The sequence below is a fragment of the Maylandia zebra genome, linkage group LG2 (genome assembly GCF_041146795.1).
Source record: "Maylandia zebra isolate NMK-2024a linkage group LG2, Mzebra_GT3a, whole genome shotgun sequence".
Classification (NCBI taxonomy): domain Eukaryota; kingdom Metazoa; phylum Chordata; class Actinopteri; order Cichliformes; family Cichlidae; genus Maylandia; species Maylandia zebra.
This window is the reverse complement of record NC_135168.1, coordinates 24,132,671-24,158,542: the sequence shown is the minus strand read 5'-3', so window position 1 is coordinate 24,158,542 and position 25,872 is coordinate 24,132,671. Positions and strand designations below refer to the sequence as shown.

General features: G+C 44.9%; 1 protein-coding gene across 3 annotated transcripts in view; it reads left to right on the top strand.

Moving 5' to 3' along the window:
- Positions 1-1,103: 1,103 nt before the first annotated feature.
- slc36a1 (solute carrier family 36 member 1) overlaps positions 1,104-25,872 on the top strand; it is a 44,237-nt gene continuing 19,468 nt past the window's right edge. Inside the window, exons 1-12 of one of the 3 annotated variants that reach the window (XM_076890314.1) lie at positions 1,104-1,307; positions 2,931-3,067; positions 5,166-5,277; positions 5,984-6,074; positions 6,160-6,248; positions 11,425-11,514; positions 11,769-11,853; positions 13,166-13,393; positions 14,161-14,259; positions 15,748-15,914; positions 20,625-20,794; positions 23,280-23,421. In XM_076890314.1, coding sequence (XP_076746429.1) covers positions 3,031-3,067; positions 5,166-5,277; positions 5,984-6,074; positions 6,160-6,248; positions 11,425-11,514; positions 11,769-11,853; positions 13,166-13,393; positions 14,161-14,259; positions 15,748-15,914; positions 20,625-20,794; positions 23,280-23,344 — 1,233 coding nt within the window. In that variant the 5' untranslated portion in view covers positions 1,104-1,307; positions 2,931-3,030 and the 3' untranslated portion in view covers positions 23,345-23,421. Of the gene's footprint in view, positions 1,308-2,930; positions 3,068-5,165; positions 5,278-5,983; positions 6,075-6,159; positions 6,249-11,424; positions 11,515-11,768; positions 11,854-13,165; positions 13,394-14,160; positions 14,260-15,747; positions 15,915-20,624; positions 20,795-23,279; positions 23,422-25,872 lie in introns of those variants that run through there. The other 2 variants (XM_024804189.2, XM_024804188.2) reach the window with 2 other exon arrangements.

The window sequence follows — 25,872 nt, the reverse complement described above, 5'->3', positions numbered from 1 at the left end:
AATACCAGATTTTCAAGATTTTCAAGACCGTTTTCACAATGTTTATATCTAATATACATAAAATAACCCTTTAATCAAAAATATTTTTATTTTAACATGAACGGTACACTTTTAGTTTCACTTGGCTAAATAGGTTGGTTGAGTAAGCTGAACAAGTTTAATAATAATTAAAAAAAAATTAAAAACAAACTGCATTATTGTAATCCCAAAAAGTTGATGATTAATATGCAAACTGTCGTGACCAATGACTAACAACCACTGATTGATCAGAGGCCATGAGTACCATTTACAGAGAGTTGGAGAAGTCTGCAATCATAACGTAGTAAGACTGTGAAAGCTCCTCGATTCAGAGATAGTCTTTACCTTGTCCTAGCTACCCCGGTGCACACAGCAAGCGAACCTAAATCCTTAAACGAGTTTCCAAAATAAAAGCCCAATGAATCCGAAAGCAGATTTGAGAATATGAGAACAGAGCGTTGTAGTCTACGTAATCGTATTCCTTTCGATAAGCTCACGTAAAACTCGTGATTTTATTCATTTCAGTTCAGTTTCAGTTTTATTTGTCATATGCACGTTAGCACAGGGTCAACATTGCAATGAAATGTGTTTGACGAGCAGCAGTCACTCAGCAGCACGGTACAGTAGAAGAAAATATAATAAAATAAAATAATAAAATAATAAATAGACTTTTTAAATATGAATATCAACAATAAAGTGGAGTGACCAGTGCAGATTAAACAGAGTACTTGTGAAGCTGCAGGGTAGCTTCTGAGTGCGTCCTGTGGACTGTGTTGTGTGTGTTTAAGTGTTGTGGTTGAGGTGTCGTATGGCTTGGTGGTCAAACTGTTTTTAAGTCTTGTAGTCCGAGCAGACAGACTCCTGTAACGTCTGCCAGATGGTAACAAGGAGAACAGCTGATGTGCTGGGTGGCTTATTTATTTATTTTATTGTGTAGAAGTGAACATACAGGACTGCGCAAATGGTAACAGAAAACTGAGAAAAAAGATTAAACCAATAAATAATAAAATAAAATAAAATAAAATGGTTTACCAACCGCCACGACATTATAATCCGTATCTATGGCAACGGGATCACGTCGAATGCCACGACCGTCCCTCTCGACAATGTCATGTGACCACACCGCTGGCTGTCTGTTGGAGAGTCGAGCCCGACAGAGCACAGTCCCGCTTTGCCTTCAATCTGTGCTGCTTCGCCACCATGAGCACGATACGAAAATAAAGCGGCCTGCGGCGGACTGAGAGCTGATAACGAGGCCAGGAGGACCGAGTCCGCGCGGTGTCTGCGAGGTAAGGCTGGCCGCTGCTGCCGCGGCTCGTTGTTTACTCCGAAAATGGCACCGCAGCACACAGCTAACTATGGCTAACAGCTAACCCTCCGTCCACAGCCGGTTTTGCGGGACCGTGGGCTCGTTTATTGTGTTTATGGCGGGAATGCCCGCCGGGTCTGTGTCCGTTGACAGTTTAAAATGATGCGATTATCGCGCTGACTGCCGTTAAAGCACCGGGGGGGCTCGGGCTGGGGCTGTCACGGTTTACCTGCACAGTAAAACACACAGCAGCTCATATCTGTTTTAACGCGAGGCCCAGAGGACGAAAACAGAAGAAAAAGAAAATACCAGAAAGTAAATAAACATGACAAATACGCCAACTCGGCTGGCGCGGTTTCTGAAGAGCAGCTGGGGTCAACATCTGCACAGGTGCACTTTAAACCTCCTCCTGTTTGTAGGTAAATATATAAAGGCTTCTTCTCTGCAGATGAGATAAACACGTGAGATAACGAGCTCATTTTCATGTTGCTCAGCCATCAATGTACACAGTGTTCCACAGCAGCAGGCTCCGTGTCACATTTACCTGACAAACACACGCTGATGATGATCATTGGCCATTAGATTAAACCAGAGTGTAAGAGAGAGAGCATCGGGACACACCTAAGCATCAGGACGAGCTCGATCAGTAACGTCTAATCGTAGTTTCTGAGAATGGCTGAATGAATCTTTATAACTCAGCAGTGTTTCCTGCTCAGGTAAATCACTTCCTGCTCACCTGGGCGACATTTTAATTTATATACTTTCCAATTTGATTATTGGTGTGAAATAAAAACACGCTCATTTGTCAGCTCAGCCGGCCGAGGAGGCTTTGAATCAGCTGTATGCACAGTGTTACAAATATCACCCAACAACAGCTGAATGTCACGCTGACTGCTTTTAGGCCAGAGAGTTCAGTTATGAAGGTACTTGAAGATGAGCACCTTCGGGATATTTAATAACTGATTGCTTTGTTCTGCGGGTGAAGCCTGGAATATAAAGCAGCTGTGTGGGAGCACAAAGGCGAGAAGCAATGCTGCAGGACTGAACCTTTCTGTTACATAGTGAAATAAAAGCCCACATTGAGCTGCTGATGCTGTTTTAAGTGCAGAAACTATGCGCTGTGCTGTTCAGGCCTCTCGTGTCATGACTCGCTGTAAAAAAAAAAAAAAAAAAAACTAACAAAAAAATGCTGAGTCGCTCCTGATGGCGACACTTTGGCCACGCTTGGTGAACCGCTGCTGGGAAACACGCTCCTCTGAAGAGGAAGTGCCAGGAGAAGTCAAGCCTCAGAATTGTCCCCTAAAAACCTCTTTCGGCTTTTCTTCCGAAAGCCATCAGACACAAACAACGAAGCGTGTGTTTGAAACCTTGTGCGAGTACGAAGGAGGTCATGAAGTCTGTTTAATGTAAGCATGATTAACCTCACAGCAGCTGTGTTATTGGTCATATAATGTCATTAAGAAGGCTCCAGCAGCGCAAACACGGTGCAGAGGTCCAGTTCAGGGACTCGTGCAGCAGCCTGTGAGCATGCTCAGTTTCTGACTCTGTTTTTGTTTTGCTGCTGCCAGATCTCATTCTCTTCTTATCTCTTATCTGTTTGCAGTGGACAGGCGTCCACGCTGGACTCCCTGATCTCACTGCATTAGGATCCGTGAGGCTGGGAGAGACGACGCCCGGCTGTCTGCCAAACCTTCCCACCTAGAATGATGGCGTCCAGCGACGTAGACGGCCGAGGCGAAGGTAGTAAAGTCAGGACGATGGTTAAAAATGATACGGCGCACGAACGTGAGCCGGGGCCACAGTCACACAGGGATTATGTGTAATCCCAGCTGGCAGGTAGACGGTGAATCATCAAAGCAGCTTTCACTTCATCTACAGAATCCGCCTGTTGGCCGGCTCGCGTCTGGTTTGGTGGGAGGTCACGGCCAGACACGACGTGCTCGTTATGAGCGGTCACGACATAGATCTGTGAGCGAGCATGTTCAGTTTGTAGATGTGGAGTACAAGATTGTTGGCTGAAGTTTGATGTTGCTTATGTCGTGGTTTCATTGTTACACTCGTTCATGTTATTTAGCATGTAGGGAGGGAGCACGGGAAGGCACAAGTGTAACTGTGCCTCTGGTACAAAGATTAAAGCAACACAGCGGAAACGAGTCCATCAGAGAGGCAGCTCAGAGTCAGAGAGGGTGAGATGGTCTGAGCATGTGCAGAGGAGTGAGGGTGGAGGATGAAGATGGAGTTGCCAAGCAGGAGGAGAACAAGAAGACATGCAGAGGGGTGATGTGACAGAGGAGGAAGGAAGGATAGGAGGAGATGGAGGCAGATGATGCGCTGCGACGACATGTACAATGTTTACCTCCAAAAATCAAACTTGCCTCCTTTAAAAAGCTGAAAGGTCGGAGAGGGTCACTTTATCATCATCAGTAAAGGAACGCGTCAGAGTCTGATTCAGTCTCTGCATTGCTGAGTAGTTCTTCATGTTCTTCAATGTTAATTTTGATTGGTCATCAGTTATTAGTTAATTCAAAGAATCAAGCTTTTTTTCTTCCCATCAGTATTTTCAGATTAAAGGTCGTGTTTAAGGCTGAAGAAAGTGGGTTGCTCTACAGTTTGTTTTAATCCTTGAGTGTGATGGCAGTGACCGCCTGTCTGTTTGGTGTCTGTTGGTCGCTGATGTGCTGCCGTCAGTCGTTCTGAGTTCTTAGATAAGTCAGAGATGGTTCCTCAGTGTAGCAGCACAAAGTGGGTTTTACTTTCTAAAGACTTTAAACACATGCAGCTGCTGCAGCGTGTGTGCGTTTGTGTTCCTGTCTAGCTATCTTTGTGAGGACCGAAATCTTCATTCTGCTATAATTGTGAGAACCAACAGTCACTTGTGAGGACACACTCACCGGTCCTCACAAGTTTGAAGGCCTGTTTGAGGCTCAAAATGTGGTTTTAGTGTCAGGGTTACAATTAGGTTAGGCATTCATTTTTGATGGTTAGGGTAAGGGGCTAGGGAAAGCATTATGTTAATGAAGGTCCTCACTAAGATAGCTGAACGGGCTTGTGTGTGTGTTGTGTGAGTAATAGAGTTTTATGTGTGTGCTTGGCATTAATAAGCATGTATGTGTGGACTGCAGATACAGTGGGGGTGGGGTGATATAATGTCCACTTTCATTTATAATTGAAAACCTCCCTTTGAGGCTATTTTTAGTTTACCTGCTAGTCTGAGATCAAATAAAGAGCAAAGATAAGAAGTGTTTGGTGACAGGTTCATGAGTGCAAGGCTCGGGTTCCTCTGAACGTAGTTACGATGCGCTCAGATCTTTAAAGACGCTTTTATAACTGTTAGTTTTATAGCGCTGTGTCTCAGCTCAGTTCACAGCTTCCTGCTGTTCTGCTCTCACGTGGAAGTACTTCCAGTTTTTATCATGAAGGGATAATAAGAGTCATGAACAAGTACTAAAGCGCCACATTATTAAACACAGCACTGAGCCTAATGTGTGCCTTCAGGACTTCCTGCTTATTGGAGTCAGGTGATCTTCAGTTATCACCGTGTTTATAGTCATGTGCAGCGAGCCTCATGCACGGCCAGATCTGAAGGGTTTCTTCTCCAACTTCAAGTCTTTCAGGTCCTGTAGTTTGTCACTGAGAGTGTAGGTGTCAGGTCACATGACGAGGTGGATGACACCTGTGTGTGTATATAACCGGAGTCACATCACTGTGAAAGGTGACGGTGCAGGAAAGCTTGCTTACACACTGCTGACTGACATAAGACAGGGCGGTAAACACATCAGAGGGTCACGTGATGTCAAACACATGGTTTTCGTCTTTGTCTCTTTGCCTCTCGTCTCAGCTTTGTTGTCCGACCAAAATCCGTCTGAGCTGGACGCTCTGTGTCCGTCTCCTCCAGGACCGTCCAGACCCCAACGCAACTACGAGAGGATAGGAGGACAGGCGGGGACCTCGTGAGTAAAATGCCTTCGGACTGTCCAATTGTTACGATCCAATGTTGTCAGTGTTTTGTGTTAGGCGTGACTGTTATGTGTTTCCTGTGGTACTTTGAAGGTCTGTCTTATCTCAGTGTGTTCAGTTTACGCTTCCTTGTCTCGTCAGTTCTGATTTGCCCCAGCTGTGTTTCCCTCCTGTTGTCCATTCCCTGATTGCTCCCTCTATGTATTTAAGCCCTGTGTTTCAGTTTGTCATGGGTTGTGATCACTGTGGTGTTGGTATCTTAGTTTTGTATATAGCTGTAAATAGATTTGTAAAGTAGCAATTGAGTATTTTTTTTTCCACCTTGTATATATTGTTCACTGCAGCAGCCTAGTAGGCGTGAGACGTGAGACGCCATTTTTGTTGATTAAGTTTTCTCCTGTTTTTCATGTAGCGAGTTAGGTAAGTGAATTGTCTTTTGTTTGGTTTTTCATTTTGTGTAGGAAAGCGTAGGGACCATTAGGGAGTTTTGTTTGTTGTTTTTGGCACTGCTCACTGCTGAAGCAAATAAATGGCTGCTTAGCATTTTAAAAGATACTATTGTTTGGGTTCTTGTTTTGGGTGGAGTGTGGTGGGCAAATTTTTGTTGCGTTCAGGACACACCTAGACTTAGAACGTAACACCAATGCAGGACGTACAGATCTGGCTGGTCTGATTCTAACTTCATTTTTCATGCTGCAGTTTTTTCCAGACTCTGATCCACCTGCTCAAAGGGAATATTGGTACAGGCCTGCTGGGTCTGCCTCTGGCTGTCAAGAATGCAGGGCTGGTGGTAAGCATACCTGCAAAGGTCACATGACACAGAATTAGTCTGAGCCTTTAAACGCCACACAAACTCGGTCTGTGTTTGTGTGCAGCTCGGACCCATCAGTCTTCTGGTCATGGGCATCATCGCGGTTCACTGCATGAAGCTGCTGGTGATGTGTTCCCACCACCTCAGTGCAAAGTGAGTATCTCGATTCTCGCTCTTCAGCCCTCAAAAACACAATCATCTGGTTTGATTTCCTCACATCCCGTCGTCCTCCGTAATCCACACAGCCTCAGCCCACACACATTCAGATAAAAGCTCACTCCTGTTCTTCATCTAACGCAAACACTCGATACAGGGATCGGATGGGAACACATAATACACAGAATAAAAGCTTCTTTCTTTTTTTTTTTTAAATGTTTCTCAAAGTAATAATAATAATAATAATGGATTGGATTTATATAGCGCTTTTTAAGGCACCCAAAGCGCTTTACAATACCACTATTCATTCACTCTCACATTCACACACTGGTGGAGGCAGCTACAGTTGTAGCCACAGCTGCCCTGGGGCAGACTGACAGAAGCGAGGCTGCCATATCGCGCCATCGGCCCCTCTGGCCAACACCAGTAGGCGGTAGGGTAAAGTGTCTTGCCCAAGGACACAACGACCAGGACAGAGAGCCCAGGGATCGAACCGGTGACTAGGGCTGGGCCATATTATACCGTTCACGGTAATACCGGTATAATGTTAGGCAACGATAGGAAAATGAAATATCGCGATAGAATGGGAGTAAAACGCGCAGTGCCTTTGTTTTCATACGCACATGGCCGATTGTTGAGTGAAACAGAAGGGCTTTGGAGTTGACGTCACGCCGCAATGCATTGTGGGAGCGCAGCTCCATTTTCGGGGTCTACGAATCAAAACAAACACACTGTGTTGGAACGACGACGACAAGAAACATGCTTAAAAGCAGCTCAAAAGAAAACGGACGGTATAGAGACCGATTGCGTCCAGAGGCGAAGCAGCGGTACTTGGAAAAAAAATAGTGCATCGCAAATCTGGACCCATTTGAAATACGGCAGTGGAGTAAAGACCCAGACGACTTACCGCCACTGTCCTACCCCGATATCTTCACGTATCTTGTTTGTGGAGTAAGCGCTTACACAGCGAACCAGTTTCGTAATTACAAGTCACTGGAGGCGCACATCCAATTTACAAATGGCTGGGTGCAAGATTTGGCTATTTTCAAGCCGCCAAACTCTGAGTACGTCGTCAAAGTAAGTCAGCTGGAGTGCACCGAGTGAAATAGCCATTTTCCACCCCCCACCATAATTAATGTTACACATTTATCATTTAACTGCTAAAATATCGTTATCATATTATATGCCCATAATTGTAAAGTACATGCAAGTTAACACATTGATAATCGGGTAAATTATTAACGCCAATTTGTGTCCTTCCTGTCTCATTTCATTTATTGTCTTTACATCAACCAATCAAGTCACTCCATTCTATGTTTGATCGCAATTTCTATAACTTCTGAGACCACCAACGATGATATTATTCAGCTATAAAGTGTGATGTGAACATATTTAGAACTTACCGGAATGAAAATGTCTTGAGCACACCAACTGATATCTGGAGACGTAACAGAACTTGATATCAGCTCGTCTCACGGCTGCTATCCAGGCTAGACGCCTTCGTTTGGTAATATCCGATACATGAGCTCCTTCATGTTGCTTCCAGGTTGGGAAAGCATAAAAAGACAATCCAAACTTATTCCCGTGCCGGTCGTAAGATCGAACATCGCACAGCAAGTACGAACCATGGCTATGCTTTCGCTCCTTACTTAGACCCCCAAAATGGCGGATCGGGCCAAAATCCTTTCCACGCCCACTCCCGTGACATCACGCTCCAAAGCCCTGATGAACCAGAATTGGTTTGTAAAAATGGTGCAACTTCCGTGATGTGGAACTGGTTTGGTGTTTGTCCGTCAGATACACAACAAAGCACATTTTTTTGCAGAACATGCAAGCGGCCGTTGTTATTGTCGTATTTGTCGGACTAAGATGCTCTTAAATCTGGGAGTAATCTGGGTCCTAAACTCCGTATACTTCAGGTCAAACAACACTGCAGCATCACTTAGAGTTAAAAACTGTCTAAATTCTTTCATCTTTAATAAAACGATCAGCATTGCTGCTTTACCAGGTGTAACTATAAAGTTTAACTTCCAGGCATCCATGAAAACAAAAGTTATTACATTTAACGGAGTTAGAAGTTAGCAGGAAGCTAGCGGAAGTTAGCTCGCTAGTTTCGCTAGTTACCTAAGCATGATATTGCATGTTCTGACTGAGAGATTTCTGAAAAAAAAAATCAAACGTACAGCTCTGCTATCACTTCCAACATAAACGAAGACAGGAAACTAAACAGCAGTGACGTTTGTAGGGTTACTGAAGTTGGGCTAGCTGGTATATAATGATGTGCTACGTGATCGCTAGCGACACAGCTATGTTAGCATAACATAAACAGTGAAGCTGGAGGACGAACACTAACACTTTTCCACTTATAAAAGTTAACGTGAAGGTTCTTCATGGTTAGAGGCAAATGCAATCGCATGGCAGGATGCTGTAAACGGACCAAACTTCAGTCAGGAGAACAACTGAGATAATCCATCCACAATACGAGGTTAGTCATTAATATACTGCAACAACATGGGAATAGAGCAGCTGCCAGAGAATTCAACATTAATGAATCAATGGTACAGAAGTGGAGGAAGCAAGAAGAATGAGTTTAATAAAGTTTGATTTATCTGACTGCTTTGTTTCGCTTAATGTGCCTTATAATCCCGTGCACCTTATGGTCCGAAAAATACGTACTGCACACTGCAGTTTAATGTTGCAAAGCACCTCTTTTTAACTTCAGTGGATATTATACATGGTTATGCTCAGGATATGTCAGCCCATTTCTACTGGAAATGCCTTTTGGTTAAACTTTCAGCAAGGAATTTGCATTTGCACTGTTACATTTTTATAAAGCTTTAATGTACATAAAAACCAGCTTCTTGTTTAAGTGAAAATAAATGGAAGGTTGTCTTTTTGCGCTAGTAATGTTGTGGAGTTTGTATTTTGTCTCGCATCAATTATATCGTCGGTTATATCGTTATCGCAAATTTTCAAATATATATCCTGATAAATATTTTTGCCCATATCGCCCTGCTCTACCGGTGACCTTCCGGTGACAGATGCGATTCCCAACCCCCTGAGCCACGGTCGCAAGTAGCTGGAGGCTCAGCAGGAAGACTGTAAGGTCCCTGTGTTTGGACGTGGCTGAGAGGATAAGTGCGTCACTTCGGTATAACTTTACGTTGGAGCAGAGCGGCTCTTTGCTCTTTGTTCAAATGAGATGTAAAATGTCAGGAAAATGCTGTTTTTCTTTCACTGCACACACGCCTGGAAGCAGCAGACTGTAAAATAACTACCAGCCCGATTGACGCACTCACCTGATGTTTGCAGCAGCTAATGTGTGACCGGCAGTGTGTCAAGACTTAAGAGATGAATCCTAATTGATTCTGAACAGATTTTAATGATCACTAAATCACTGATTTCTACTTTCCACAATAATGCAGTAAAACACACATTTCAGCTTTTATTTTGAAAGGTTTTTTTTTTGGAGATACCTCATTTATAGATGAGGTAGCATGAGGCACAAGAGCAAATTAAACTGGGTTTGTGGGCCGGTGTCATGTGACGCTTGTATCATGAGAACAAAACAGTCTGAGTCTGTGGCTCTGCTGAGAAATCAGCTGTATGTTGATGCACAGATCCAGTGAATCCAGTGCTGATGATGAATCCTGTCTGTTTTACGATGTCTCTGAGCTGCACGTTTTATTTTATTATTTTTAACTAACTGTAGAGGTCAGGCTGGGTTTCTGTAAGCTGTGCTCGAGTCCTCGTTGCTTTAAGTCTTTCTGTTTGAACTGAGTCCTTCATGCCTTTGCAGCAGCTCATTTTAATCTCCTTTGCACTAAAACCACACTCGTCCTTGCATGTTTGCTCTGCAGCGGCTTCGTTGTGTTTGCTGTTGTTCCTGCTTGAGGCTCATCAGCTGTCACAGACATTACCAAACACTGTCACCGTGACCTGTGATCAGCCCCACCTCTCCGTGGCGATCGCCACATCGGTTCAGTTTTAGTGGGATTACATAAGTGAAGCCATGTGGCCGAAAACCCAGAGTACCGGGGCTTATCTGTTTTACAGCTGGTGACACGTGGCAGCTCAGCAGATTAGTGCAGTCACTATTAGACTTTAATTAGTGTACTACCTGTGACTGTGAACCTGCCCATCCACCCCTCGCCCGCCCTTTGCCCAGTTCACACGGCGATCCATTAGCTGGGATTAAAAGGATCAAGGAGATCGCGAGTGTGAACGGACACCTCTGCACCGTCACGCATCAGCTGAGGAGACACAGAAGTGGTTGCGGCCCTTCCTGTTTTTAGAGGTTTAATTTTTGCCGAGTCAGTTGTCACTTCTCTGATTCTGTCATAGATATGGAAGAACCGCAGTTACCCAATAAGGGTTAAAACTAAACTTCATTTTCTTATTTCTTTGTCAACTCGTTGGGCATGTGCACCTGTGTTCAAGCCTTACTAAGGATTTTATTGTTTTTAACTCTTCATATATAACGTTTATCTGTTTTTACTTCAGAGGGTTTCTGCAGGCTTTATCATTTTTTAGCTCATTTCGTGTGCTTCTGGGCTCCTGAAATGTCCCAAAGTCAGGGTATCTGTGAGCTGCTCTGTTACTACAGTAACCTCGCAGAAGCCATGTTATGGGTCAAATGATGTCATTAAAATGCTCCAAAAGCCTCCAACAGCACAAACACGTCCAGAAGTCCAGTTCTGGTGACACTAGCAGACAGCTAGCAGCTACAGCTGCCTGTGTCACCATCCACCTGTCAGTCAGAGAGGCCACGCTCCTGATCGTGCAAGCTTTAAGCCTTAATGCAATTTAAGCAGCTGAGTTATAAATCATCTATAGAGACTAAACCAGTGTCTGTGTCGGTCTGTAAACATGTGGGAGCTGGCTCACTGCTGCCTCTGCTGGACACCAGATGAACTGCTTTGTTCACACAAGCTTTGGAGCTTAAGCTTGTGTTCAGGCGGTGTTTACTGCAGTGAACTTATAAACTGTATATTAAAGATGGACATGGCTTGTCCAGGCTTGAAGCCAGTACTTTAAACCTGGATACCTTTATGTCCAGCAGAGGGCGACTTTTCTGTGCTGGTTATTTTCAGTTTGGTTATTTAGCTTCATGTCAGCTGAAACTGACTGACACCTGGATGCCCCCCCCCCCCCCCCCCCCCCCCCCCCGCAGGATGAACCGACCATCTCTGACCTATGGCGAGGCTGTGCAGTACGGGATGGAAAACGTGCCGTGGCTGAGGCGACATTCACAGTGGGGAAAGTAAGAAACACGCTCACCTGTTCTGCTCGGTGTTTCTTTAGACACGTCAAGAAAACAAATTAATTTTAATATGTAAAACATGTAAAGATGTCAGATTTAGTCCCACAGGCATAAGAAAAAAACAAATAACAAAAAACGTAAATTTTTTAAAGGAAAGGAAATTCTTTCAGACCTGTGAACCTCAAAGAATTAAAGATGTGATCAGAGAGACGTCGTCCTGTTCTGTGTTTTAACTGTTTCATCGTCTCGCCCAGGCGGACCGTCAACCTGTTCCTCATCATCACACAGCTGGGCTTCTGCTGTGTCTACTTTGTCTTCCTCAGTGACAACGTCAAGCAGGTCAACACACTCACATAATCAGATGCACTCACAGACTCACCGACAGACACACCGACATTCACAAACTCACAGATGCACTCACAGACACAGTTTAATTGTCCCTGTCAGCGTTACAGAGTGAGGTGTTTTTGTACCATGTGATTTTCACCTGTGGTGTTTATTGGGCTGATAACCACAGAGCTGCAGCCAGTGTGACCTCAGTGACCTCACAGATGTTTTCGTTTTGTTTAACTGATCTGAACTTCATAAATCAGTACGGATCATTTCTTCATAAAAAAAAAAACAAGACTGACTCTGAAAGTTATAAAAACTAAAAGTGAAACTTTAAAAGTATCCTAGAAGCTAAACTAAAGTGAAAATGAAAGATTTAAAGATACATTCAAATAAAAAAATGGAAAGCTGTAATAACTCCAGATCAAACCCCTGCATGCAGGTCAGCCACCCAGAAGGCTGTGCCATGTTACAACAAATTTTTGCAAAGTTTTGCACTCATGGAAAACCTGAAAATGTTCTCCAGAAGTAATCTGTCCTATCAGGCCAAGCGTGAGGAGGCACGCTGAGCTTCAGCCACCTGCCTCAGTTTAAAGAAAGTGCAGACAGACTGACTGTAGAGTAAACACATGATCTAATAATTTTATGGATGTTTGCATGAGTAAATATTTAATTATGTTCGGTTCATACTCCTGTGGTTTTGTCTTTACTGAGAGAATAGAATACCATGAAACACACTGATATGGAGGAAAATCAGACGATCACTTATTTCAGCAGGGAGTGTGTGAGGTGATGGAAATGATGGCGATCAAGACAGGCTCAGTTTGTGTAGTTCAGTTTTTAGCCACTAGGGGGTGCCGCCTGCCTGCATGTATTTTGTGTCCGCTCATTTTTGCTGAAGCAGCAGTCAAACATCTGGTGGGCGGTGATTTTACTCAGAGATTCAGACTGACTCGGCTCAGTAAATACAGAGCCGTGTGTTGAAGAGCTGAGCAGAAACATGACACAAACACAGATCTGAAATATCCACAGTTTTCAACCTTCGGAGAACACAACACATTCCATTTCCAGGTGGACAAGCCCCATGCTCTTACTTTGAAAGACACATGATATTTGCTCTGTTATTTATTTCCACAGAGAGAATTTCGTATGATTTTTATGTCTCAGAAAACCTGCACACACTGCCCGAGCTCTAGCTCTGATTGGTTTGAGCCTGCAGACGATCTCTATCCAGTCCTGGGTTGTAATCACTCCTTTGGTGTTTAAGACCTTTTCAGCAGAATGAGCATCATCCTCTCTTTATCTGACCTGCCTTCACCAGGTGGTAGAAGCTGCCAACGCCACCACCATCAGCTGCCAGACGAACTACACCAACCAGACCCAGGTCCTGGTCCCGAGCTTTGACTCCCGCCTATACATGCTCTGCTTCCTGCCTGCCATCATCCTGCTGGTCTTTATCCGCAACCTGAAGTGCCTGGCCCCGTTCTCTCTGGGGGCCAATGTGGCCATGACGGCTAGTTTGTTCCTGATCTACTACTACTCACTCACGGTGAGCCGCAGGTTTCTCTCTGATTCGATTGCCTTCAGTCAAGGTTGTAGCCTCGTTTTTCACCCTCTGTGGTCTCATTAAGTTGTGACATTGAGCAGAAGCTTGTTTGTTACCTGGATAAGTAAGAGCTCCCTGCAGCAGCGCGTGGTGGAGAAGGTTGTGCGTGCAGCCTGTGAGATGACTGTGGCTGATGGATCATCTGAGCAGCACATTTGGGGATAAGCAGAGCATAAAGGCCACTAGCAGCTTTGAAAACAATCTGGATCTTCTGCTGCTCGGTGGGACTTTTTCCTCTCGGCATGAGCTCAAAGTTTGCAGACAGAAGGTTAACTCGGTGCTCCTCTGCAGATACCTGCACACAGACACATGCTTTATAATAAATCATGCACAGGTAGTACATTTAGTGCTTAGGTGACCCTCCATCTCGCAGTAGAGAAAGAATCATTCATGTCCCAGACCAGAGTTTGAATTTTCAAAATAAGAGCCAAAAGATACAGAAATAATGGCATGTGTCTGACACAGCTGGCCGAGCTGCTTGCGTGGAGCTCTTTGAGCGGATGCTCTCTTATTTGTATTGTTGTGAAGAACAGGGCTGTCGTGCAGATAACATTTAACACCTCACTCCATCTGTAATTTTTAAGTCTGCAGCAGTTCATTTTCATTGTGCAGCTTTTTCTCGGCTAATCATGTTAAGAGTAGCGAGGATGCGATTAGTTGAAGAACAGCTCTAACTGGCTGTGGATCTATTTTGTTTTGTTTCTCTACAGAACATCTCAAACCCCACTGACCTCCCAAAAGTTGGCAGAGCTAAAGACTACCCTCTCTTCTTCGGAACGGCCATCTTTGCCTTCGAAGGCATTGGAGTGGTGAGTGAGTGGCTGATGGTAACACATGCACGCATGTGCTGCCGAAAACTTTATGACTGTATCAATGTGAAACACCTATGTGCCTCGATTACGTGGATTATAAACGGCACTGTTATCTCCCCCTGCATTACCGTTGGATTTCTTTATGCAAATGAGGCATCATGCATCACGCTGCTGTGGGGGGGGGCTGGAGATAGGAGAGCAGCAGGGGTCCAGAAAGAGGGGGATTACACCAGCACGTCCCACTGACCATTTTTAATAACAGAGTGTGGAATGTAAAGTCTGTGAATGATTTTACTGTCAAAATCCCCGTGTTCACCTAAACAATTCAAAGCAATATTTCAAGATGATCGAACACAGTTCACTGCAGTTCCAAGTTTTTAAAACGATACATTAAAAGATAAAAGATAAAAGCTCAGATGTGATAAGACTGTTGACTGTGCAATTAATGCAGGTATACAAACTTTGACATCACTATAAATATTTTCAGATTTACAGGCCCATATAGCACAAAGAGACGGTGCTTTTTAATCATTTTTTAAAATCGTGTCTTCATCAGTGCAGCAGATATCACGTGTCACAGATCTGGAATCTGTGCAGCTGCGAGTGTCAGTGTGAGTCACCTGTCAGAGTAATAAAGTGCATTCTGGGTAAACTTTGAGGGCTCGTGTCAACATATGAAAGGTCTCCTGTTAGCTACATAGGCCAGGCTCACCTTCATGCTGTGACTCCTTCACAGTCATTTTCTAATACTGTCATATTTGAATTAAAAAGTGCCATATTTGGATGAGCAGGCGACCATATGCCGCATGACTGAGAGCGGCCGGCTCGGGTTCGAGTCCAACCCGCGGCCCTTTGCCGCATGTTTCCCTCCGCTTTCCGGTCAGTCTTCTCTGTATCTGTCGAAGACAGAAAAAGGCCAAAAAATATATATATTTTTTTTTTTTTAAAGTGCCAGATTTGCACCCACTCTTGTGTACGCTCAGAGCTGGAAGGTATTCACAGTATGAAGCACAACGTGAGTCAAAATCAGTCGTCCGATTTCAGAGCGTTTAAAGTCCACCGCCGCTCACCGGTGACCATTGAAGCACACACGGTGTGTAACCCAGTGTTAATGTCACAATTACTCATTACAGATACATTATTGATATGTTATTATTTCACTTTATTGATGTTTATTTAAGAACATTTGCCTCATTTTGACATTTTTCAAAGCATCGTATGACTCTCGCTAACATCTGCCCTGCAGACACGTGTGTTTCAGAGTTGGCCTTTTTCCTGTCCATGCAGAGAAGCTTGTCTTTATAATGATGAAGCCTGGCTGATAAGCTACATTTTCCAAAAGCTCCATTTAATTCAGTTAAATCTGGTTTATAAAAAAGCAAAGCTTCCTGGCGAAGGCGAGCTTTCAGGGCATCAGTGTGAGCAGACACCACTGAGCCTTCACGTGTCACTGAAATGTCCCGCTAACAGAGTTTCTCTCTGCAGGTTCTGCCCCTGGAGAACAAGATGCAGAGGCCACAGAGGTTCACCCAGGTTCTCTATTTGGGCATGGGCATCGTCACCTTCCTCTACATCAGCCTGGGAACCATAGGATACATGTGCTTTGGAGAGCACATCGGCGGCAGCATCACACTGAACCTACCTAACTGCTGGTGAGATACCGCCACAACGCTCAGGATTAGAAATCGAGTCGAGTCGGCATGTTTAAAAACATTTGTGCTGGTTAATGTCCTACAGCACTCAGAGAATCACATAAGACACCACAGGATGGGTGGAGTCAGCTGTGCACTCAGATGACTCCACCCAAGCACATCTCCTCCTGTTGTGTCACCAGTGTTGGGAAGGTTACTTTTAAAATGTATTCCATTACAAAATACAGAATACATGCCCCAAAATGTATTCTGTAACGTATTCCGTTACGTTACTCAATGACAGTAACGTATTCTGAATACTTTGGATTACTTAATATATTATCATGCTTTTTACAACAACGTGAATGTACTATTGCTGTGTGATTTATTACTATTACTGAAGGTCCGCGACTCCGAACTGTAGTAAAGGGACCTCAGACTAATACGGCGGGGTCCGTGTCAGCTCGTAGCCGAAAAATAGCTTTACTTTGTTGTGTGGGTCACCTTTTCTTGCGAGACACAGAGAGAGGTGTCGAAAGACTGCTCCAACGGAACTTATTGTTTTCGGAGGAAAACATGAACACGGTGTACAGTCGAGTCTTAATAGCTTACTTACAACTGGGCTCGTCAGGCACTCTTCTTGGCTGAAGTGGTTGTTATTATTATATTTACATGCTTCCAGCTCCCGTTTTTCCTCGATGACAACTTGTACCTTTCCACTCCCCTTTTTCTCCCTCCTCGCGCTCACAGACACTGCCCATGATGCTACATTCTTTAGAGCTATGCTTGTAGCATTCTGCCTATTAGCTTAGCACAACAACAACAACGAAAAGGCGCTCTCTCACCCAGGAAACACACAGTCGCAGAGAGAGAGAGAGCGTCGCCCTGTAACCATGGCAACCGTAACGCTGCCGCCTGGAACAACAGCACGTAGCTGTCAAACAAAACCCAAACAGTCCTGACCCGCGACAAAATGAAACAGGAAAGTACCGCAGTGTAATCCATTTATTTCAACAAAGTAACTGTATTCTGAATACCACCTTTTTAAATGGTAACTGTAACGGAATACAGTTACTCATATTTTGTATTTTAAATACGTAACGGCGGTACATGTATTCCGTTACTCCCCAACACTGTGTGTCACTGCCTCAAACCTCCAGGAACACAAACTATTGTGTGTGTTTGTGGTGCAGGTGCGTCTCAATACACAAGTCCAAACCTCCTAAACTAAACTGAAGCACAGTGTGGTACGTCCAGACTCAGCAGATGTGATGTGCCGAAGAGCAAAGAGACTTAAATCTTCATTGTTTAGAAGAAAGGTGGCAGGATTGGGACCCAGTGTCTCATTAAAATATTAAAACCTGTTTTACTGTGTTTTAGACCCATAGATAGTAGGGGTGCAACGATACTCGTATCAATATTGAACCGTTCGATACAGTGCTTTCGGTTCGGTACGCATATGTATCGAACAATAAAATTTTTTTAATTTATTTTATCAAATCAAAATCAAATCAAATCACTTTTATTGTCACATCACATGTGCAGGCACACTGGCACAGCACATGCGAGTGAAATTCTTGTGTGCGAGCCCCACAAGCAACAGAGATGTGCAAACACAACAACACAAACGAGCAAAATACAAGAATGGCCAACCTGAAACTAATAAATATATGTACAATATATAATAGTGTATGCATTTCTGGATGTGTATACTAAATATTTTCGTGTGTGTGTGTGTGTGTGTGTGTGTGTGTGTGTGTGTGTGTGTGTGCACATTTTTACAAATTAAATAAAAAAAATAAAATAATAATAATAATAAAATATATAAAATATACAGAGTTGAATATGTGCAAAACAAGTGGCATTTATATACAGTGTGGAGTGCATAATGTTGAAGTTCCAGTAGTGAAGCTGAGGTGTCTATGAAGTGTTCAGCAGTCTGATGGCCTGATGGAAAAAGCTGTCTCTCAGTCTGCTGGTACGGGACCGGATGCTGCAGAACCTCCTTCCTGATGGAAGCAGTCTGAACAGTTTATGGCTGGGGTGACTGGAGTCCTTGATGATCCTCCCCGCTTTCCTCAGGCACCGCTTCCTGTAGATGTCTTGGAGGGAGGGAAGCTCACCTCCAATTATCCGTTCAGAGCACCGCACTACTCGCTGGAGAGCTTTGCAGTTGTAGGCGGTGCTGTTGCCATACCAGGTGGTGATGCATCCAGTGAGGATGCTCTCAATGGCACAGTGATAGAAGGTCCTGAGGATGCGGGGGCTCATGCCGAATCTTTTCAGTCTCCTGAGAAAGAAGAGGCGCTGCTGCGCCTTCTTCACTGTTTTGTTTGTGTGTACTGACCACGTAAGATCCTCAGCCAGATGTACTCCAAGGAACCGGAAGCTGCTCACTCTCTCCACAGCAGCGCCGTTGATGGTGATGGGGGTGTGTACTTCTCTGCACCTCCGGAAGTCCACTATCAACTCCTTTGTCTTTGCGACGTTGAGGGTGAGATGGTTGTCTTGACACCAGTGGGTCAGGGCGCTGACCTGCTCCCTGTAAGCCGTCTCATCACCGTTGGTGATAAGACCCACCACTGTAGTGTCGTCCGCAAACTTCACAATGATGTTGGAGCTGTTAGTGGCCGTGCAGTCGTAGGTGTAGAGTGAGTACAGGAGAGGGCTCAGTACACACCCCTGTGGAGCACCAGTGTTCAGTGTGATGGGGGATGAGGTGATGCTGCCCAGTCTGACCACCTGGCGTCTGTCAGACAGGAAGCTAAGGATCCAGCTGCAGAGGGAGCTGCTCAGTCCTAGATCCTGCAGTTTCCTGTCCAGCTTCGAGGGAACGATGGTATTGAATGCTGAGCTGTAATCTACAAACAGCATTCTCACATACGTGTCTCTCTTCTCCAGGTGTGACAGGGCAGTGTGTAGTGTCAGGGCTATGGCATCATCAGTGGACCTGTTGTGGCGGTATGCAAACTGTAGAGGGTCCAGTGAGTCGGGTAGTGCAGAGCAGATGAAGTCCCTGACCAGCTTCTCGAAGCATTTGCTTACGATGGGGGTCAGGGCTACAGGTCGCCAGTCGTTCAATGAGGAGATGGTGGAGGATTTGGGTACAGGGACGATGGTGGCCATTTTGAAGCAGGCTGGGACTACAGACAGAGAGAGGGAAAGGTTGAAGGTAGGTGTGTGTGTGTGTGTGTGTGTGTGTGTGTGTGTGTGTGTGTGTGTGTGTGTGTGTGTGTGTGTGTGTGTACACTCCAGCCAGCTGGAGTGTTCAACTTTCCTTCTGATGATGCTGTCTGTGTTGAGTGCTCAGTGGATCTGCGCTCGACAGTGCAGCCTAGGCGGAGTAGTCGAACGCAGATTCACTGAACGCAGGGCAAGCTAGCGAGACAGAAGTTAAGCTCTCCTTGCAACATGGCAAATTGAACCTCCCCCACCCTCATTCAGATCTGGCGTTTGGAACTATTTTGGTTTTCATGTGACGTATGACCCTGAAGGTAAGCGCATCATGGACTAAAGTAAAACCGTATGTTGGATGTGCCACGCAATGCTCAATTACATTGGTGGGAACTAGTGTGTTAGCGCAGTTAGCTCGTTAACGTGTTGGCCGTGCACATTTACTCCGACATCATCCTAGTGCAAAGACAAGTGGAAGCAGACAAAAACAACAGGCACGCATGCTACAAACTTTACCCGAGTCATTTAGACAGCCGTTAGCACATGATTCTCCTTATGGGTGCCTGATCTGTTTAATATGCTGCTGAGAATATAGCCCAGAAGAAGCGTATAGTATAGCTTTTATTTTGGAAAGAGACATTTCTCTGTAATAAACTCTGTTTTCCAAAGATGAGCGATTCCTCAATCAGATATATTTATTTTTTTTATTACTTTGTTGTAACAGCAGCATTAAATTTAAAAACTGTACATTTGAGTTAAAATATATATTTATAATTTTAATAAATGACAAATTAAAAAGGCATGAACATTTTTTTTTTTTTTTTTTTTTTTTTTTTGTATCGAAAAAATATCGAACCATGACACCAAAGTATCGAACCGAACTGAACCGTGAATTTTGTGTATTGTTGCACCCCTAATAGATAGATACTCAGAGCTGATGCTTCACATCCACAGCTTGTTGTATTTGCATCAGGAAACCTGCGGACACTGCATGATGAATGAATCTGGAAGCCATGGATCTGAATGTGTTTACATTACTTTAGTAAGTCCAGGTGAGAGCTGCTGTTACTGGTTTCTCCTTCAGTTTCCTGGCTCTGTGCTCACATGTTCCACAAGCTCTAGCGGTGGTGGATTGACTGAGTCTCCAAAAGTGCAGAGCATGCTGAGATCAGAGTGACAGCTGCATCAGGTTTTAAATCAGTTTTATGGCTCTTATCTGGCTCAGGGGCACACAAGCTACCCCCTCTCTCCAGCCGGACACTGAGGAAATAAACACTCAACCTCAAAGGGTTTTTCTCTGCCTTGGTGAGAGTGGAAATCCTCTCCAGCTCCACCTACCTGCTCTTTAAACTGTCTGTAGGTGAGTGGCAGCCAATCAGAAGAAACTTCACTCAAAGAGTGGGGAGGCGAAATGGCTTGTTTAAAACATAGCATTATTTTGAACTATGAGTCATGCAAAGCTACTCTAGGAGAATCTAGGAGTAAAAATAAGCGGGATAGGTCACATTTTTCCACACATTAATTGACTCCTTCCACTCCTTCCTCCCCATTTTCCAGGATGTACCAGGTCGTGAAGCTCCTGTACTGCTTCGGGATCTTCATCACCTTCGCCCTGCAGTTCTATGTCCCAGCAGAAATCCTCATACCATCCATGGTAGCTTGCGTGCCAGATCAGTGGGACACCGCCATCGACCTACTGCTGCGTGCTGTCATGGTCATCTTCACGTGTAAGTACGAGCGGGTCTGCGGTGTGTCGGGCGGCGGGCTGTTAAATCTGCACACGATGTCAGGCTCAACTGCAACGTGTTTCAGACCGAGAGCCGAGCCTTCTTATGTATGAATATAAATGGCACGCGTGTCAGCACGCACGATCGACTTTATGCTGTCACGGGATTTACAAAGAAACTCGTCCTCTTACTGTTATTTATGCATCAATTCTCAGACATGTGGGTTAAAGTGTCTGCTGTATGTTCGTGAAGGTTCTCACTCATCCAGGTCATTGTCATCCAAGAAGCTTGGAAAGAAAAGCATCTGGACAATTGGTGGAAACTCCCAGATTTGAGGTGTCCCCAAGAGGGTCATGGACCCTTCCTCTACCTAATCACACGACCCACCACTATATCCGCTGTATGTTTATTCTGCACATTGAGTCACAGCATGGGCTGATTTCCACTCCTCTGCTCAGATTTTCCTTCATGCGTTTCTAATGTGAGCTCTGAGCAGAGTCGTGGTTTTTAAACACTTTCAGCATCATCTCAGCTACTGCTTGTGCAGGGAATCAATTTAAAGAAATCTAATTTCTGCGTTTGTTCTTTAGAGAACAAACCCAGACCAAAGACCCTGATCTGTTATAAGCAGTTTGGTACTTTCCCTTTCTCACCGTTTAACTGTCGTGACTGTCACCAAACCCCATCTGGGGTTGCGAGGTCTTCCTCTGAGCTCTTCCCCCAGGAGGTATCAGACCAGGATGACTCTGGGCGAGCCAATCCAGGCAGGAGGAGCATCCTGGGTCTGGTGTGGGAATGCTTGTTTCTGTGTTCAACCTCTTTGATTCTGTTCTCTGTAGTCTTCAGACTGCAGAGCTTCACAGAGCAGCATGGCTTTAGGTTGATGTGAAATTGTCGTGTATCTTTAACAGCAGATGAAAGGTCTGCTTTTGGAGTTGCCATCAGCAATCCGGCCCGTGTTAGTGGTGTGTACTGACGCAGGAGAGCAGAGCGAGCGGTGTGGCTGCTCCTGAGTGTACTTCTGTGAGGCGCCTCCTTTATTGTATTTTTATTAGGCTTATTTCTGCAAAGAAAACTGAGTCTGCACCACAGCCAAGGCCCCGCTGACAAATGAGGCTCTTTAACAAGCCGTAATGAGGCAAACAGCACGTGTACAATCTGCTCCTCTCTTGTCTTTGTGCTTTTATCTAAAGTGGAGCTAAAAGGGGCAGCAGAGTAATTTACTCTTAGACATAGTAACAGAAGCGTCCCATTAGAAGGTCGCTGCTGCTGAGTTTTGCTCTTTAATCCCGTCAGTAACAGTCGTTTCAGCTGATTACCTGGACTTGGTTCTGGTTCCTGTGGAACTATTGACTCGAGCCCCTATGTGGCTAATCAGTTCCAGGTACTTCCACAGATGCAGAGAGTCCACAGTACCTGGAACATCCCTGTTTGTGTTTCTAATGAATTAGAGAGGATTTAAAAAACAGCAGACATACATGAAAAAGACTCATTTGTACTTGTTGTGTGAATGAACCTGCACACAAGGAGCTCACTGAGACTGTGAGCTCTGGATCTTTTGTGTTGTTGTTGTTGTTTTAACTCCTGGACTAAATAAAAATCTAAAAATGTTCACAAGGAAAAGTTTGGCTGCAGTTCCTCTGGTGTCCAGCAGAGGCAGCAATGAGCCACTCCCCATAGACTCCCGTGTTAAAAGAAACATGCTTACAGGCTGGTACAGACTGTTTTGGTCTCTGTAGATAATTTCACCCTCACAACAGCTGTACAGGGCCTCTTTGACTGACAGGTGGATGGCACCACAGGTGGCTGTAGTTGCTAGCTGTCTGCTAGGCTTCACCTCAGCTAACTGGAGTCCCTGGACTGGACATCTGGGACACGCGTTTGTGCTTTTAATGACATTATCTGACCAATAATATGGCTGCTCTAAGGTTACGGTACCGCCCAGGACATCTGAGTGCCTGTTTTAGGATTATGATTGGATGATTCTTAGCACTGACCAACTGTGGGTGCAGCTTTAGCTGATAAACACATCCTGTCTGGTCTCCCTCTGAGGTGACGAGTGAAGGGACAACAAAGCCACGTGTCTCACATGCGTTCCCTCGCCTGATCCTCTCCCTCCTCCGGGTTTCCAGCAGTAGCCAACAGTTCCCCGTAATAGCCCCGCCAGGCTATTTATAGCTACAGTAGTCCTCCAATTGCAATCGATTCTCATCTGGCCATGACCGCTCATTCTCTGTGTTGCAGGCTCGTGCCTGATTGTGTGCACCGCTGCTGAGTCACGCTGAAGTCAGCAGGGGGCACACTTCCACCTATTGAGGGATCATTATATTTACATTAAAGGCAGAGTAGTTCTTGAAAGTGGGGGTGTATTTATCCTTTCACAGACCTTACAGACTGGAAGCACAGAAACAGACTTTCTCTCCCTGCTGCTTAACTGGTAGTTAACGTCAACTACCAGCTGTTTATTGTTGGTCTCCTCCATCAGCTGCTCAACATCTGCCGGCTTCAAGGTTAGGATCAGGACACTGGATGATGATGAATCTTCACTGAAGTACAGACTGATCATTTTCATATTTATAACGGCCATTAAAGTAATCAATAAATACAGTTTCTGCATCCAACAATAAGACTGAGCCCTCTTGAGTCTGTTATGTTAAAAAAAGTGTGATGCTCAGGTGTGCTCTCCACACGGACTCTAAAGGTGACTCTAAAAGTACTGCAGAACTGTACCCAGGAGGAATCGGGGTAGAAGGTGATCCTGGTATCAGGTAAAAATGGACCTCTGACCTGTTGTATGATCATCTCCTGTAATGATGGGAGAGAATCATTAAAAGGCTCCATTATTTAAAAAATAATGAAAATGCGTGACAGCTGAGATGAGCTTCCTGCTTGCTGTTAGAGAAACTTAAACATCTGGAAGAACGGCACATGGAGAATCCACGAACATCACTGCTGTAGTGCAGCAGGTAACTCATAAATCCAGCAGGCTTCACTGTCTGTAGAGGCGTCACATGTGGAGATGTTAATTTGATGGAAACGCTGGTCATGGGAGGAGCCTCAGGTCTTTGTAACGTGGGCGCTTTATCGGATTGTTTAAGATGAATACAGTTTCCTGCTCTCAGGTCATCCTCGCTGCTCTCCACATGAATGACGCCTCACTGTTGATCTTCATTTACTTCATTTACTTCATTGCCTCTGAATTATGCAGATGGAATTTGCCTCGCTCTGTCGGTTTCTGCACACACATCCCGATAAGCTAATAAAGGCGTGCGCGCGCACCGGCTGTCTGCAGCTCGTTTGTCCTATGAGTGTGGCCACGCTCAGCAACAGGAGGAGAAATCAAAACACTCGAGCGTCCGGTGAGATTCTCTGCTGGATGCTGTGATAAAGGAGGAGGGGCTGCAGCAGGGACGGTGCTTCTACTGCGTGCACATGTGTGAGCAGGAGATTACTTTAGCTTTTGAATGTAAATACGAGATGAGACTGGGGCAGCACGCTGTTGTCTGTAGATGCTCTGAGGATGCCTCTGAGACTGTCTCCTGCTGTATTCTGTATTTTAGTGACTGATGTGTGTAGTGTGTGATTATACAGAGGTGCTGCATTGCTCTTCTAAAGTGGTTTAAACGGTTTGAAAACAAAGAAAGTCGGCCTTAAATTTTGATACTCGAGGAGAGCAGAGATGAGTCACCTTCAGACTTGCGTCTCAGTCTTCAAAACGCTCGCTCTTTGCTGTTTTTACATTTGCAGCCATCTGTCTGCAGTGTGATCGGTCAAAGATGGAAAATGTCACAGGAAGTGATTTTGACTGATGTGCCAAATGTGTTTGGCGCTCTTAGAGCTGCTGGCCAGCCAAGTCTCGCGTGCTTCCGCGTGAGCTCTCGGGCAGATTAGAGTTAAAAGTGGACGGCCTTGAGCAAACTCTCCCTCTCACTCTGCTGAGCGTCACTCTGACTTGCACTCCTGCACGAAAGGTCAGTTCATTTCAGCGCAGGCAGATTTCTTTTGAAGTGAGCACTCTATTCTAATTTAGTAGAGCGATGGCGGGAAAGCGCAGGAACTCAGCGTAGCTGCAACTGCTGCTGGGGATCAGCGAGCCTCTGAGTGGCAGCGGTGGGAATGCTACACGACTTGGCCGTGTTCCTTACAGTCGATGCTGTTATGTTGCTGTGTCTCACATTGATTACCTGAAGGCCACATCTCGTTTGTTGCCGTTTGATCACATTAGAAATGCCAAAAAGCCACAAACATGAGAAGAAGAGCCTCTGCTTTGGGACTGGAGATGAAGATGTGCATCGGCACTCTGCTGCGTCACATACCACTGTAAGCTTCAGCTTCCACTTTTCATTCTTAAAACAGGTTTCTAACATGTCTGAAGTCTGAGGAAGAAGCTGTGAGTGTCGTCTGCAAAGCAACAAAACATCTTCTTTAATAATACGAGGTTCTAAATAGTGTAGAAACGCTTCAGAGGTCGCGGGCTCTTTAAACGACTGCACCGAAGCTTAGTTTATTAACCTTGAGCAGGAACTTGTTTCCCACAATGAGCCATTAGAGTCCACTCTGATCCTCAGTAAGCCAGACCGGCTCACTTCATTTGGACTGTAGCCTCGAGGAGCGAGCGCTATAACCGCCCCTTCTGTCAGAGTCTCAGAAAAAGCATGACTTTCTACATGATGAAGAACCGCGGCTGCAGGAACTGCACAACTGTAAGAAATACGTATGCAGAAAACTTTATTTAAAAAGTAAAACACAAGATTTTTGTTTGTTTACATCTCATCTCCGTTCCTTTTAAAAACAAAAACTTTTTCGTGCTCAGTTACTCCGGTGTAGTTTTTATTTCGGAGGCAAATAAAAGTCCAAAGTTTACGCCCTTTGTCATGTATTCCAAAGCTATGCTGTGAGCCAGATTGGACTCTTTTGCCTTGCCAGTTCTGGCCTCCGGGCCTTATGTTTGACAGCAGTCAGCAGTTCCTGGGTCTCAATCATGTCAGACTGGACCAGATGAATGGTTAAACTTGAAGCATCAGTGTTAAAAGCTGTGTGTGTGTGTGTGGCTGTGACAGAAGCAGACCTTCCCTCTT